Source organism: Chanodichthys erythropterus, chromosome 16, assembly GCF_024489055.1.
Source record: "Chanodichthys erythropterus isolate Z2021 chromosome 16, ASM2448905v1, whole genome shotgun sequence".
Lineage (NCBI taxonomy): Eukaryota > Metazoa > Chordata > Actinopteri > Cypriniformes > Xenocyprididae > Chanodichthys > Chanodichthys erythropterus.
The window spans coordinates 2,313,130-2,330,871 of record NC_090236.1 but is presented as its reverse complement, the minus strand read 5'-3'; the positions used below and the strand labels follow the sequence as shown (position 1 = coordinate 2,330,871).

The following is a 17,742-nucleotide window of genomic DNA, read 5'->3' as shown; positions in this document are numbered from 1 at the left end:
ATGGTTAGCCGGTAAGTGACTTTCTTCTTATTCTTCTCTTTCTATTTTATTATCTTGTAGGTTTTTGATATTTTAACATACCTGAGATCTCTGGATGAATGGTATATTTTTGATTTAGTGCTCTGTATGTCATTGGAAAATGTTTGTAGTGATTTTTGTAAATTGCTAAAATCTGTGGATTGATTCTCTTAGATTTGCCCTAATTTGTAATTTAGTTTATATATACTTGCTTATTTATTTATTTATTAAGTTTTGAACACCCTGCTGGAGGCTATAAGAAAATCTTTGAGACTGTGGAGGAGCTGAACGAACCTCTTCCAGCAACTGTCACTGGTATTTCCTTCATTCTTCAATCTTCACAACATTAATGTCACCTGATGATAACCAGCAGAATCGCTGAAGGAAAGAGAAACACAAGAATTAGGTTTAGAAGGTTTAGAAAGAGGTTTAGATGATGTTGATTTTATTGAAAATGTTTGGTCACCATTATGGCGATCACGGTTTCATTTAGTTTGGCGGTTTGACTCTTTGCTTTTTATGTCAGTTTGGGGTTTTTGTAATGGTGTTTGCTATTTGCTAATTTTACACATTTTAAAATGGTTGACTTTTAAGGAATTAATTTAATTCTAAATAAATTCTTATATTTTGAATTTATTAATAATATTGCTTGTAATCTGTTGCCACAATTTTATTAGATAGTAGATAGAGCGTATTACTTTTTACAGTGTATTTATTGATGAAAAATATTTGAAAAAAACAAAAAAAAAATACTGAGTAGTGATACTCTACTACATGAATTCCTCCTATAAAAAACACTTTAGGAGAAAAAGATTTGCTTGTTGACCCGCACTGCGTCTGAAATCACATACTTCCCTACTAAATAGTATTCAAAAAACAGTACACCAAAAGCATAGTATGTCTGAATACATAGTATTTAAAAAACAGTAGGCGAAAAGTACCCAGATGATCTACTACAACTTCCGTCGAGTTTCTGAAGTATGCATTTGATGCATACTTTACTGTCCCATGAGGCCACAGGAGAGGATTTGTGAATGGAAGCTGATGCTGGTAGGTTACGTGACAGTAACAACACGGAAGATGTAGTACATTCGAATTTCATTCATACTACCCATATTCATAATATATAGAAAATACTTTTTTAACAGTTTCAAATTAAATTCAAAATTAAATTCAGTATGCGATTTCAGACACAGCGGCTGTCCGCTGAAGGTTTTTTTTTTTCCTGTATATTATTTGTACATTTCAAGTCATGAAAACTATTTGTACAGTTTGAGTCAGGAAACAACTTGAGTCGCATTTGAACTCAAGTTGCTTGCATGAGCAACATACAGTCAAACCAAAAATTATTCAGACATTTTTGATATATTTTTACTAGTGGGTGCAGGACACTATAATTCATTTATTCATTTTAGTGAGGATAGCAAAATAAAGTAAACTGTCATATTATACCCAAAAATTATTCATATATATAAAATGATACAGTGGACTACTACCAGTAAAATAAAAAAAAATTTGGAACCAAACATTTTTCAGACACTTTGACCTGACCATGTTTTGCTTAAGTGTTATCTGTGTTTTTTAACACAGTTTAACTCTGAGATATTGTCATATTTTATTACCATTTTTTAAACAATAGTGAATAAACTGAATTAATGAATGAAATGTTAAAGGTGTCTGAATAAATATTTGTTTGACTGTATGTGCTAACCATCTAGCGTATGGTTAATCATATAGTTCTGAAAAAAAAAAAAAAAAATGCTTGAGAATAATGTGCATTTTTTAGGTCGCATCCCCTCGTTTATAAAAGGCAGTCTGCTCCGCCTGGGTCCCGGTTTATTTGAGGTTGGAGCTGAGCCCTTCTACCATCTTTTTGATGGCCAGGCCCTCATGCACAAGTTTGATTTCAGCAATGGACAGGTCACATATTTCCGCAAGTATGTTAAATAATATTTTTGTTATCTTAAACTTGTCTCCAGTTAAGAAAATAATACAAAACCTATTTTCCCTGGCATTTTTGTTTTCACAGGTTTGTCAAAACAGATGCTTACGTCCGTGCTATGACAGAGAAACGTGTGGTCATTACTGAGTTTGGAACCTGTGCCTATCCAGATCCCTGCAAAAATATCTTCTCCAGGTCTGACTGAATTTAAGGCATGTTCATACATGGACGATAATGATAAAGAACGATAAAGATTCTAAGATTCTAGTTCTAGTTAGTTTTTTTCAGCTGATGAACCGTAAAACAGACAATCTGTTGTAGTTCACAGAAATGAAACCTTTAGTATGCATGGCATAATGCTTATGGGTTTGGATCATCAGCATTTTCCCCATTTTTTTTTTTTTTTTTTTTTGACAGGTTCTTCTCGTATTTCAAAGGTGTTGAGGTGACAGACAACTGCCTGGTGAACGTTTACCCTATTGGGGAGGATTTTTATGCTGTCACAGAGACTAATTATATCACCAAAGTAAATGTGGAAACCTTGGAAACCTTGAAAAAGGTAATACAATGATTTATTGTACATTGATTGTATGTTTTGTAGTCCTGAATATCTTTCCAGCATTTTAAGAAATATCACTTAATCATTCCAAAAGGTTGACATGTGTGACTACGTCAACATAAATGGAGTAACAGCCCATCCCCACATTGAGAAAGATGGAACAGTGTACAACATTGGGAACTGCATGGGGAAAGGGGCCTCGCTGGCCTACAATATTGTCAAAATCCCACCTAAACAAAAAGGTAAGCAATCTTACAATCACTGAGAAACATTTAGAGAATGTTGGTTAAATGATGACTAATGCTTACTAATCTCATTTGGTTAAATGCCAACAAAATCTTTCAGACAAATCTGATCCCATTGACAAATCCAAGGTGGTTGTGCAGTTCCCAAGTGCTGAAAGGTTCAAGCCATCCTACGTGCACAGGTAATAATCAATTAATCATCAATTTGGTGAACACATGTGGAGGACTGAAAGATGTGTCCTATTGTTTGACTACTAAAATTACTAATTGAAGTAAATATAAATAAAAATGCTTAGAATCAAAATTTTCATTTAATATTATTCTAATGTAATACAGTCACTAACAATGTTTAAATTAAATATAGCTACAGTACTTTCGCCAAATAAACTTTATTGCGTAGATTATATAAGTAAAGTATGATATATAGTCAGCTGGTCATTGTCATAATTTAAACCTGACAGATCGATCAAGATCCAGATGCAGAGCAAAACACAACTAATGTGTGTTGCTCAGATATGAGCAATGTTTTTAAATTTATTGTGCTCTAACTTTATTTGGAACTATTTCCATTGTTGGAGAAACAATGTTGGCAATAGAGTGTCTAAAATGCAAGTTACTCAATATTATCGTTTAAGGAACGTCTGGGTATCAGCAATGATTGACCCCTATACTGCATTTAAGCATATAACACAGTGACATTATGCTCTATTAATTTATTCAAAAGCTCATTAAAATGCAATTCATACAGAACATTTCTGAATTAAAATTCATTTTGATAGTTTTTTGGGGCATAAAGTAGAAAAAAATGTCAGGGTGGTGCAACTGTCCTGGGCAGCGTTTCCCAAAATCATCGTAAGCCTAAGTTGATCGTAGCTCCATTGGTTTCAATGGAGCTATGATCAACTTAAGCTTACAATGCTTTTGGGAAACTCTGCCCTGATTATTATAATGGAAAAATTAATGAAATTAATGAAAATTAATGAAATTAATGAAACTCTTGAAAAGAAATATATAGAATATTTAAAAACATTTGTCAACCAAACTGAGGACTTGTAGTGCAACCAACATGCAAAAAACAAACAAACACACAAAAAAACAAAAAACAACAACAAAAACCTGTTTGTCAAGGTCAGTAAGTCTAATCAGATGATTTGACAATTTTATAACAAACCAAGTTTACTTTAGGTTGTAATACACAGCAAAATCTCCAGAGTTAAATCAACTCTGCTCAGAGTACATATGGTCCCTCTCTAAATAGTGTTAAAATAACACTAAAGCAGAGTGAAAGTTAATGAGATAATTAAGCATTTAATTAAGTGATGATTGTGCATTAGTGATGAACACCTGCTGTTAACAAGCAGAATCACTGAAGAAAAGAGAAACACAAGAAGTACAACTGACTTCAGTCACAGCCTTATTAATTGCTTAATTATCTCATTAACTTTAACTCTTCTTCAGTGTTACTTTAACACTATTTAGAGAGGGACCATATGTACTCTGAGCAGAGTTGATTTAACTCTGGGGATTTTACTGTGTATGTCATGTGGTGCAACAGCCCAAAAAAGCAACAAATTATAAACTTTTGATAAAATGATTTGATGTCTACATACCTATGCATTCAAGGTGAAAGCAAAATATGTTTTTACATGTGGTTACACCACATGACCTTTGAGTCATTCAATTTAAAGTTTTGTAGCAAATGCTAAGTTTCTAAGAATGGTAAGGGACAGTTCCAGTTATATTTCCACTTGAGCTTGGTTCAGCACAGCACTACCATTTTCGGCCTGTAATTCTCAGTACAGTTGGTGACGTGTAGTGACGTTGCCAATCAGGATTGGTCACTAGTCTGTTGCCTGGCTGTCAGTTTCTCTGTAGATATTTGAGCGAAGTAAATGCAAGTTAATAAAAAAATATCCAATCATCCTCCATAACACAGTCACTATTTACATCTCTTTTCATCTGTAAACTCTTGCGATACCAAGGTAATGACTGACATATTTATATTACATCCCAAAGAACTCCGTTATCAGTCTCACATTGGAAAATTAAACCATATCCGTACGGGCTAGGCTGGATTGGCACAGAATGGAACAGTTAAGCAATGAGAACAGTGGGAAAACGGCTAAAGTTTTTAAAAACATAAAATACAAAGAGAATATTTCTCAGAATTTGCCACGTGTTTAAAACTAAAAATTTTTTTTACGATTTTTCCTTTATCATGGACACTTTTATATATTGAACCATTCGCAATATTTTGACCCAGTGTTATAATGAATGATCAATGACAGTTGATAATTATTAACACCCGTTTTCCCTATATATATATTTCCCTTACTAGTTTTGGGATGACGGAGAACTACTTTGTCTTTGTTGAAACACCTATCAAAATCAACCTATTGAAATTCTTGAGTGCCTGGAGTATTCGAGGATCCAACTATATGGACTGCTTTGAATCTGATGAGGAGAAAGGCGTATGTTCTTGTTTCTTTATCTCTTGATAATACACAAGTTGCTAATGCCAGTACGACAGAACTTTAGGAGACTTTGAGTCTTAGATCTGTTGTGTCAATTTATACAGACATGGATACACATTGCAAGGAAGCATCCAGGGGAGTACATTGACTATAAATTTAGGACCTCTGCAATGGGTCTTTTCCATCACATCAACTGCTATGAGGACTCAGGGTACATTGTTTTTGACCTGTGTGCCTGGAAAGGGTAAGTACAACAGAATGATTTTCTAAGATGAAAGTTTGAGTTTCAAAGCCAATTCACCATTGTAATTTATGATTAGGAACATTTAAGGGATAATTTGCACATTTATTATTATTCATCACCTCTATTGTTATTCATGTATAACAACAACTGGTTTAAGGTAAGATATGGTATTATTTTTCCTCTTTAGCTTTGAATTTGTCTACAACTATCTGTGGCTGGCAAACCTCCGTGCCAACTGGGACGAGGTTAAAAGAAATGCCATGATTGCCCCTCAGCCGGAAGTGAGGCGATATGTCATTCCTCTGGATCCCTACAGGGTAAATAAAAAAAAAAAAACTAAAAAAAAAACTGGTAACACTACAATAAGGTGTCATTTTTTTACCATTAGTTAACAAGGATTAACAATGAACAATACTTATAAAGCATTTATTAATCTTAGTTAATATTAATTTCAACATTTACTAATACATTAAAAGCATATTTTTAAAATACAGTATTTTACAGTGGAAGGAAGCTGTTTAGTGATTTTACTTCATGAAAGTAGCATTGATACATATTTTTGGGCTTTAATATTTGTATTATGTGGTAACCATTTTATAAAAGCAAGTAACATTGGATTGATATTTTTATGTGAGCAAAATACTGATCCTTCAGGATTTGTGACCCTTTAACACGGATTTCTTATAGGAGGAGCAGGGCAAAAATCTGATCTCTCTGCCATACACTACAGCCACTGCTACAATGCGTGTTGATGGGACGATTTGGCTTGAGCCTGAGGTGCTTTTCTCTGGTCCACGACAAGGTATTTTTAGTTGTTACGGCAGCTTTCCCTACCTTTTTGTTTAAGGCCCAACTCCATTTCTCAAATAAGTCTAATAAGTTTACTGCATGTTTTATCATGTGTTTGAATCTCACAGCTTTCGAGTTTCCCCAGATCAACTACAAAATGAACAACGGAAAGAATTACACATACGCCTATGGACTGGGCCTCAACCACTTTGTCCCTGACAGGGTAGGAATAATCACATATCATCTGTTCAGTATTTTATAACAAGTGTTGAAGAATGTGCTTTTTAGGCTGTCTTTGATTGATAGATTTGCAAGCTGAATGTGAGGACTAAGGAGACCTGGGTTTGGCAGGAGCCAGACTCATACCCTTCAGAGCCACTGTTTGTGCAGAACCCTGATGCAGTGGATGAGGATGATGGTGGGTGAAACTGGCCATATTGCCAAATATTATGTCTTGTCGAGTGTGTATTTTGTAATGCTTTGATGCTCAACAGGTATCCTAATGACAATTGTGGTGGCTCCTGGAGCCCAGAGACCAACATTTTGCCTGATCTTGAATGCCAAGGACCTGTCTGAGGTTGCAAGGGCAGAAGTTGATATCATCAGTCCAGTCACCTTCCATGGAATGTATAAGCCATAGAGTGGCTGGTCCCACTGAACACAGAGTCCTATAGTGCTAAAGTTACTGTATACACCATGATATTGTAAACAATAAAACTATGATATTGCACATTTCTGATTTTCTTTAAATCTGTTCTTTGCAAATTGACTTTGCAAATGCACAAAAATACTCTTTTGTTACCATAACATCAAGAGATATTTTACACAAAATATCTCATCCTCAACATCGGGTTTTTTTCTTCATTTGTAATGGGGTTTGTGTTCCTGGCCACTGTCATCTCTGGCTTGCTTAGTTGGGGACCCTTAATACCCAGCAATATTACTGATTAACTGCATGGACACTACCGGATGAGAACAAAAGCTGAACTGAACTGAGCCTATTGTCTTCTGTTTTATAGCTCAATCTTTTCAATCAGTATTGTCTTCTGTAGAGCTGCGTATAAAGCTGAACTGAACTGGTTTCATAATGAATAAACTTTAGACAGTCATTAAACTGAATTGAGCTGAATAATGACACTATTGTGAGAATTTAAATTTGTCACATACTGTATTTGATGTTTGCATCATCAAGTATGATACTTTCCTGTTTATCACTGCAAAGCTGCTTTGATATAAATTTCTATTGTATAAAGTGCTATAAAAATAAAGGTGACGACTTAAAGAATTTGAAATTTCTGTCATAAATATAGAAATTCTGTCTTTAACAAAGGCTAGCCAGGTTTTACTATCAAGTTGGCAGTGTTGGAGAACCACACTTGTGTGGCCTCATTTATGAAGTGTGCATATGCACAGATTTGATCTTAGAGCGTGCGTACGCTTAAATCCACGCCAATGCTCATATTTATAAAAACGGTCTTTGCCGTGGAAAAGTGCTTAGAACCACGTCAGGGTCTGAGCAGATGTACGCACTTTTCCTGGTCAGATTACTGCAGGTTTTTGGAAATCTAAGTTATTCTTGAAGCTCGCCAAGGATTCGGATGATGACTGGTGATGTTTTATATGTAAATGACATTAATTAGGTGTCATTTACAATGCAGAGAACTGAAACCATTCAGCTGCTCGCAAGTTCAAGATAATTTGCGATTTATAGATTTCACATCTGAAAGAGAGGCGTACGCTCGTTTTCTGTGTGTATGTTCATTCTATGAAGCACATCGGAGATGGTTTCTGCGCAACATTTTATAAATGAGGCCCGTGGTCTTTGCATTTGAACCTACTTACGAATGAATGAGGCATTTACTTACATGAAATAAAGCGACGCAGTGATGACACATTTCTGCATGCCAACCTGTAAGCTATCACTCTGATTTCCTTGACAAAAAGATTTTTCCATTGGCTTCTAGATTACTGCAGAAAAGACCCTGACGTGGTGCTAAGCACTTTTTCATGTCAAAGACCGTGAATGTTTGGGTTTATTTTAGCGTATGCACACTCTGTTTGAATTTTTGTGTACACATTTTATAAATGAGGCCCCATGTGTGTAGAACTTTTGATTACCTGATGTGACACACTCACAACATAGTGTTGTAAAATTGCAAGTAAAAGTTCTTAAAGAACTTTTTTTTAACACATTTTAATTTTCAGTACTTTGCACTTTAAAATAAACTTCACGGTTGTATAATTAAGTGATAAAAACTGTCTAAAAAAGTACACATATACTCATAATAATACTCATAATGCAACACTTTGTTTTACTACCAATTTATATCCATCATCCTCCAAACCACTTATCCTCTGTAGGGTCACGTGGTGTGTTTAGGGCAATGAGCTTTCACATTTATCCGACATGGGACAGACACTTATTTCCTGCCACGTACATATGCTCTCAAGTAGCCAAGATCACAAATGTATGTTTATGGACAGGTCAAAATGTTTTACATTCAATAGCATAGACTATGTGATCAACACATGCAAACTCAGAAGTTTCATCTGTGTTGTTGTTAATCCATCCAAAACTTTAAAGACACTGTTCTAACTATGCACAAACCTTAACCATTTCTTCAAAAATATATACAGTATTCAAAAGGAACAGACATGTAATTGTCAGGGAAGTCCAGAGTTAGAGACAGAGACAGTAACATGGTAACAGGAGCGTGATAGTAGAGAGAACACACACCTCTTTACAGGATTATGGTGAGTAGACAGGTACATATAATATTCCAAAGAGTACCTTACAGAAGATTGCTGGAGTATCACAAAGAGATCGCTGAAGATTCACAAGGAGATCACTGGAGAATCACTAAAGGCTGGAATATACTAGGAACCTGCAGCTCACAGCACCAGATGGGTGGGCCCTACAAACAGGGTGCAAGTGATTTATTTATTTTTTTTAATTTAAAACACCTGACCGGGAGGGGTCTTGCAGCATCCAACAGGAGCTTAGGTTGCTCACGGCATTGGGTTGGGAGTCGAATGGGAGCGCTCACTGCATTTGGTCAGAAGAGCTCAAACAACATTTCAAGAGTCAGGGCAAAACTGTAAAGAACTGACCCATCACTGCCTCCGAATGGGGGGCCTGTGCTGAAACATGAACGGGGACAAAAAGGGACAAGCTCTTACTTCATCTAAACAGGAGGGCTCGATTGGCTCTTCACAGATATAATTGAGGGTGCCTGTGAATGGAACCTCTGTGGCATTTTTTGATATGGAACCGATTAGACATGATATAGCTTTAGAAAGCGTCTAATGATCATCAACCTAGAGTTTGGATCTGTTACTGGGAGAGGCCTTTTTGGGCTACTGTAGTTGCTGCCTATGAGTGACTGGAATCTTTTTTTTTTTTTTTTTTGCATACAATGGGACAGCATCTGATGGGTGCTATTAAGATAACAAATAAATGATGAGATCGGAAAACGACAGATTATATGTGATATGCAATGTCTTAAAACCTCTCCAAGCTGTCAGGTATGATTGGAGGGTTCTGAGGGAAACGGCTTGGAGGATGGAGCCAAGTGATCTGCCAAGAAGATGTTTTAGTGGCTGATTTATGGGAAGATCAGCTCTGAATAGTGAGGTACTGGGGTTGGGGTTGAATTCGCCATCAGAGCAAACAGCCTGAGTTTCTGAAAGGATCTGCACTTTAATATTGTTGCTGGTCACAGGAGGAAGTTCCAGGGTGGTGCATTCGGTGGGTTGGCCAGCGGCATTCCAGTAAAGAGAGAATATGATGGTTTGGGTTGGAGCACAGTGATAGGAGGGAGGGGTGGGGCTGAGGTTGTTTGCGGAGACAGCCTCATGCTTATGTCGGCCCATGGGGCCTGGGAAAGAGCAGGGAGAGTAGCGAAGGAAGGAAGCTGGGGAGGAAAGTATGGGCTTGCACTGCCTGCAGAGGCATCCTCACATTAGAGGCTACTGCCAAAGCTGATGGCCATGGGTAAGGGAGAGGGTTAGAAACAGCGGAAAAAGGCAGCAATGTCTGGACCTGCGGCACTAATGGAGGCATCCTCATGCTAGGGTCTGCAGCTGGAGGCCATGTATAAGGGAGAAGTTTAAAAACAGTGGGAGAAGGCAGCAACATCTGTGCATGTGCCGCTAGCAGAGGCATGCTGAGTCTAGGGTCTATAGCTGGAGCTGGAGACCACAGATAAGGTAGAGGGTTACAGAGCAGGATGAAAAGAGAGATTGTGAGTTTGAGGCAAGGCAGACATGGAGGAAGGCCGACATTATGTTATGAGGTACAGCGGTGTGAAGAGCCGCGCTATAGCATTGAGCAGAGGAGGAAGGGAAGTGAGGCTTTTGGCAGTGGAATCTGGAGTGCAACCCAGGCTTGCTGAACGCGTACTGCTCCAGCCCTGTACTTGAGAAGGACCAACAAAAACCATAGCAGAACTGCAACACACAGCAGTGTTTTGAGAATGAATCGAAAGAGTCAAAGATTCAATGACCGATTCATAAATCCAGCCACTTACGGGTTTAAATATTATTCTAATATATCGGTTTCTCAAGGTCAAATGATCATGGTTTAATTTGTGCCGTCTATGGGGGGATACTGAGCAAACTAATTTGGTGTAGTGACTGAAAGCAATGCAAAATTCAACCCAGGACAGAACACGAGAAGATGTTAAGTTGTGTTCTTGAGAATGACTGACAAATCTCCACTGGGTGGGAGCAGAGATAAGCTAGTGAGGTTTTGCAGCAGCGGAATCTGGGGCACGGCCCAGGCTTGCTTCTTGTGTGGGAGGAAGATAGTGGTGTCGAGAGAAGCGAGTTCAGGACCCTGCAGGCTTTGCTTGCTCTAATGGCTGTGGCAGGCGGCTTTTCACGCAGGCTGGCGGCTGCACGCTGAAGCTTGGGGCTCAGCGACGGAACCTGGTGGAGAGGAAGTGTTCCTGGGGCCAGAGGTTTATGGCAGAGGATCCGAGGAGAAGTAAGATTTGTCAACAGAGTGAAAGATTTCGATCTTGGACATGATAGCAATTGGGCAGGGCAAAATGCTGGAAAACTGTTGTGGGATAAATACTGTACCTCCTCTCATGCTAATTAGGTTGATTATCTGAACTTGCTCTTCCCAAACACTGTTAATAAAACATCATCTAATGATACAAAGTTTCCTGCCACTTATTTGTATTCTTGGCTACTCATTTGATTAGTGTTTGAGTTCAGCTTTGTCTTATTAATTAGTCTTGTTAGTTCTTCTGTTCACTGTGTATTTAAGCCCTGTGTTTGTTCTGTTCAGTTGTCAGTTCTACGTTGTGTTCACCCTGACTGTCTGCTTGTCATAATTAAACTTGGATCGATTTGTCTTTATCTTCCTGCCTGAACATAATGTTACACAGGGATTGTTTTGTTTTAATCTGTATTAAAGTGAACAAATGTTGTGCTCCATGATGCCGTTTATCACACACACACACACACACACACACACACACACACACACACACACACACACACACACACACACACACACACACACACACACACACACACACACACACACACACACACACACACACACACACACACACACACACACCTCATTGCTATATTGATACTGTTTTTTTTTGTGTTTTTTTACAACATTTGTGTTGGTATTTTATGTTTTAAAAGCTATTACAATTATAACAATATGACAATGTTTTTGGTGAGTTTATAATGTAAATGTAAAAAAAATTATTACATTATGAGCTTAAAATTTTATGTTTTGAGAATATTACATTATGACAATTGTATTACAATAATAATGTAATAATACATTATGTGCAGTTTTATATTATGCTTTATTACATTATGAGTTGCTACAATGTCAAAAAGTAGTACCAATGTAGTCCAAATGACAATGTTGCATTTACAGTGCTCTCTGTATACAGTAGTTTTGTATGAGGTGCAGAGTAGAATGAATGAAGAATGAAGGTTTTAACTATTCGGGGTTTTATTAAGGAGTATTTTCATACATTTTGGTTTCTACATTCAGCAGGATAACCATAATGTTTATCACAAAGCAACATTATGTAAATTAGTCATGTTAAGTACTTTGTTGCATATTCTTTGACTGCTTGAAGTCTGCGACTCATAGACATCACAAGGTGCTGAGTATCTTATGTGCTGCCAGGCTTGTAATGAAGCCATCTTTAGCTCTGGCTTGTTTTTTGGGGCATATATTCTCACCTGTTGTCTTCATTCACCTGTTACCTTGATCAGAAGCACACAAGCCTTTGAATCCCTCTTGAAACTTTTTTCCAGTGTGCTTCTTTCATTTTCAGTGCTGTGTGCAAAATGTATATATAATTGGAAATGAAAATGAGGCTACAGTATTTCTTATTACTCTGGTTTTCGTAAGTAAAGTATTAAAGGGTTAGTTCACCCAAAACTGAAAATGATGTCATTTATTACTCACCATCATGTCATTCTACACCCGTAAGACCTTTGTTCATCTTCAGAACACAAATAAAGATATTTTTGATAAAATCTGTTGGCTCAGTGAGGCCTCCATTGCCAGCAAGATAATTAACATATTTTCAGATGCCCAGAAAGGTACTAAAAACTTATTTAAAACAGTTCATGTCGAAGAGAATACTTTTTGTGCGCCAAAAAACCCAAAACAAAATAATGACTTTTCAACAATATCTAGTGATAGTAGCTTTCTTCAATTAGTAGCTAATAGACCTTTTTCACAAGAATCGGAAATCACGTGACGCAGGGTAAAGTTAGTTCCGCTATGCGTCTACGGCTATTACATTGATATGCTCTTTTCTCAAATATCGCTTCTTACCTTTTCTGTTTTGTCTGTTTTCCAAATAGCTTTTGTATAATCTACAAATAAATTATTTTCTACTTGTTTGTAGCTTATACAGCCACTCAGACCGTTGATCGAATTTACCGGAAGATGGATTTATATCACCAGCTGTCATACAGCAAAGGCTACGCAGCTACGCATTCAGCAATTTCCCAGATCGTATTACGTACTACGAACATTTATATAATTTAGTAATTAAAAAAATTAACTCCCAATATATACTTTAATGTGGGATATAAAGTCGTGAGATACATAATATTGTCGTGAGATTAATAGCTACGTTTTAAAAAATATATAGCATGTCTCATATGGCATCACATCCCACATTCAAGCATATGTTATAATTAATCCTGATCGATTAAAGATTTAAACTAAGACATAATTTCCAAAACCACACTGTACACAACTATCAGTCTTTGCATGTTGCAATAGCACAACAATGCTGCGCATAATACATACTTTAAGATGATGATGACAGGAAAATGAGTGAGAGATGACTGAAGTGTTTATATCCAGAAATATCATGGTGCGAGCAGTCCTGCTTCACGAATCAGAGGATCAGGCTTGTGTGATAAGGGATCTACCAGTCGATCATTTCCCCAGCACGTCGCTAAAAACACTCTATACATCTCATTATGTGCATACTATCCACCCTAAATAGTACTGAATATTAATAATGTCACATAGTATGCACGTTTAGACACAGACACTGTCTTTACAGCACATGGAGCGCGATAATGCACAGCCGCGCCAAACATACACAAAGAATATAACCAGTTTAACCGCCATCACTTCAAATTATTTATTAAATTTAGCTCTTAATGCGAGCTCTGTAGTCTCACCAATAATTCACCAAGGCCGTTCAAACATTTTCAAGACATTTAATTCGTAAAACGACTTTGATTCCCAAACTGGTTCTGATCGAGGCTATCTATCACTGTAACCGGAAAATCTTTTACACTGCGTGGCTCATTCCGGAAGCCAAAAACCCGGAAGTGTGAAAAAGGTCTATTGTCTTGCTGGCAATAGAGGCCTCACTGAGTCATCAGATTTCATCAAAAATATCTTAATCTTAAAGATGAACGAAGGTCTTACAGGTGTAGAACGACATGAGGGTGAGTAATTAATGAGTTTTCATTTTTGGTTGAACCCTTTAATTTTCCAAGCTCCAAACACTTGTAATGTGATCACATTTGCAACAGCTAGTTGCATTATATTTATATTATAACATGTAAACAGACATTTGGCACCATAGCAAATCTTCTTTGTCCTCTGTAGGGTCACATGGGAGTGCTGGAGTCTATCCAAGCATGTCTTGGGCATGGATAGGTGGATGTACATCTATTTTATTACCACTAACATAACCTAGATGACATAAAACCTATAGTCTGTCATATCTTTCCTGTGAGTAATCTAAAGGCAGGATCAATAAAGATATTCTGATCAATAAAGTATTCTGTCAGTGCTAATGATACTGGAAGAAATGTGTAACAAGTCTTCGCTTTAGCTGTTTTGATAAAACGTTGTTGCAGGACAGCATGAACATTGCCATGGTAAGGTATCTGTTTATTACACTGTATAGGGTGAGATGGGAACTCAACTTGTATTCAGGTGTTCGGGGATGTAAACTGCCCCCAGGGAGATAAGTTTTATTTTAGAGTTTGTTTGACTCAATGAGGGATAAACTGATGGAATGCCTGCGATTACTTCTTCGCTGTCTGAAACCAACAACTGTGTTGACCGAGTCACCAAATAGGTCACGATGAGACAGGGGCATCCCACAAGAATGGTTTCTCTCTCGCTTTAATCCTCAACAAATTCAGCCACATGTTCCTCTCCGTAGCAACCATGGCTGCCATAAAATGGCAGATGAAGTGGGCTGTCTGTTTGGTAGCCCGAAGAGACAAGTTCTTAACAGTGTCGGGGCGAAGGCCCTGGCCGGTGTCAAACTCCTTCAGCAGTTCATTCTGGTAGGTCTGTAACTCCACCATGATCTGCAGTAGGGGTGTGCAGCGGAGCCAACATTTTCATCTGTAACAACCTCAAAATTATTTGGATATATATAATGTGGATAAATTCGGGGCGGGGCTTTAACTGGAAATTTGTGAAATTACATGTGAAGCACGTTTTCTGTTCCCTTCCTAGTTTTCATTTAACAAATATGGTTTGTATAACTTATAAAATGCTTATTTTTAATTATAATTACATTTTTAAAAATATCTTCTACATGACAATTGACAATCATCCACAACCTCAAATAAGAGAACTCTATATATAAAATACTTGATTAGAAAACTCACGGTTCGGTACGTACCTCAGTTTTGAAGTCACGGTTCGGTACGGTTTTCGGTACAGCAGGTGGGGAGAAAAGTAAACATAAAATTGCTTCTTTTTTTTTTTTTAAAAAACAGTGGTTTACTGAACAAATTGTGTTTTTGTCTTTAAATATATTAAATTAAATTAAATAACTAAAAGTTTCTTAACGATAAAAAAAAATGATTTCTGCTAATGCTATAAACTATGTAGGGAGCCATTACTTGAATATTATGTTACTATAATTTTAAAGGTTAACAACTGAGCTCAAACTGTTAGCCTAAATTCAATTGCTCTTTATTTTTAGATCAAATAATCAACACTCAAATAACAAATTGTATGCAAACATGCAAGCTGCACCTAAGGCAGTTTTTGCATTAACTTCTAAATGTTTTTACTATAATTCGTTGTTGAAATGTAATAATTTTTATAAAGTGGCTCTCATTTTCACAACAGATTTATTTAAACATAAATTAAATAGCCTAATCAGGACATCACTCAAAGGTTAAGTAAATTATAATCATTATATAGGCTAATACAATGCATATATTAAGCGAAAGAGTTCATTTCTGATTGAGCAATTACACAAGATATGACCGTTTTAGTAAGTTGTACTGTATCTTTCAACATACCTTCAGATGTGTTTTCATGTTTATTCTGTAACTAGTATTAGATTATCGCGTTCACTTGCGAGATTGAACTGAGGCACCTGTACAGTGATCTGTCACGCCGCATCAAAGCGTGTCAAAATGCCATTTTCTGTTTAAATTTCATGATTTTGTGGACAGAATTTGAAGAATGACACTTTGTTTCTAATCGAAAGCTAACAAAAGCAGAGCTTATTACGATCATTGGTGGTTAATGGTGGTTAGGCTACAATGTAGTAATGTAATGCTTCGGTACACACGTGCATGGAACCGAAAGCCCTGTACCGAAGCAGTTCGGTACGAATACGTGTACCGTTACACCCCTAAAATAAACATATCAAGTAGTATAACTCCTACTCACATTAAAGCTCTGATTTCTGAGAGAAGCACAACAGCAACACTGCAATTTGATTTGCGATCAATCTTTCGTAAAGTTTACACGCATTAATTTATTATATCATACAAGGTTTAAAACATTTCGACAGACACATCAAACAGTAGAAAATGTGTACGATGCCTAGTATTTTAGCTGATATAACTCTTTGCAAACTCTGATTTCTGACAGGTGCACGGACGCAAAATTTGATTTTCAATCATTTCATTCATATAGTTTACACTTGTTCATTTCACACTCATTATTGCGTAGTGATTTTAGAGATTTATGTATTGTGCTATGCTATCCCCTGGCTCGCCTGTTATCCAGAAAAATATGTTATTCGTTTTAAAGCCATTATCCATGTCCTTCTGAATAAGGTATTCGGCTTCAGGCACATCCCTAGTGTGCAGGGAACCACCAGCCTGACCTGCTGCTTCATAGGTTTACATTGCCAACAAAGGCCAATGTAATATGACATGCCTTGGAAGGCAAGGCCAGAATCTTTAGAGATGATCTCTGAAGCGGGAGAGAGATAGCCCGCAAGCGTCTCCTCAACCCGTGGCATTGACTTATACCCGTGCTTATCCAACCACACCATAGCCGTGTAATCTGATGTTGCAGGGTTTTGAACATGGGCGGAATATGGGGCTTTTGTATTATGATCATAGGGGTCGGGAAAGAAGGGGAGGTTCTGCTTTGGTTCCACTTATTAGTGGCAAAAACAATCACAGACAAGATGCCTCTGAAGACAAAGAAGCCGGTTACACCGTGTTCATGCAGCATTTTATAAACACGTCATGTACTACATAGCATCACTTGACTGTTTGTGCACAATGGGATTGGAACATATGTACATGTGATTCAAACACCAGTTCACGCTGAAGACGTTCCCATACATGCATCATCGTAATGATGCAGCGTCGAAGTTCCCTCGAAAGGGAGCTTTTGTTCCACATCTGTCCATTTATTAAATTATTTTAATGATAAATGTTATTTACACATACAAGATACATTAGATCTGCACTACATTGTTATACTATTTCTTCCAAGTGCTGAGTAGACAGTGTTGTGCATTAACTGAGAATATTCTTAACTAACATTATTAAAATATGAGTGAATGATGATTTTTTTTTTATAGATTTATTTATTGATTAAAGCATGCCATGGGAAATTCATGTTGAATGGACATAGCTCCAAAGTCCAGCAGAGGAGGTTTAAAATATTACATATTTATTATGCTACATATCAGCAGTTAGTATTTGGTTATAATTGGCATTTGAAA

General features: G+C 37.0%; 1 protein-coding gene across 1 annotated transcript; it reads left to right on the top strand.

Annotated features, from left to right (window-relative positions):
* On the top strand, positions 1-7,143 carry rpe65a (retinoid isomerohydrolase RPE65 a). Its single transcript, XM_067363411.1, has 14 exons — positions 1-11; positions 251-333; positions 1,805-1,955; positions 2,048-2,155; positions 2,378-2,519; positions 2,614-2,761; positions 2,865-2,946; positions 5,103-5,235; positions 5,343-5,482; positions 5,670-5,799; positions 6,170-6,284; positions 6,400-6,494; positions 6,578-6,689; positions 6,766-7,143. Exons 1-14 carry the CDS (start codon positions 1-3, stop codon positions 6,909-6,911), a joined length of 1,596 nt encoding a protein of 531 aa, XP_067219512.1. The 3' UTR covers positions 6,912-7,143.
* Positions 7,144-17,742: the final 10,599 nt, after the last annotated feature.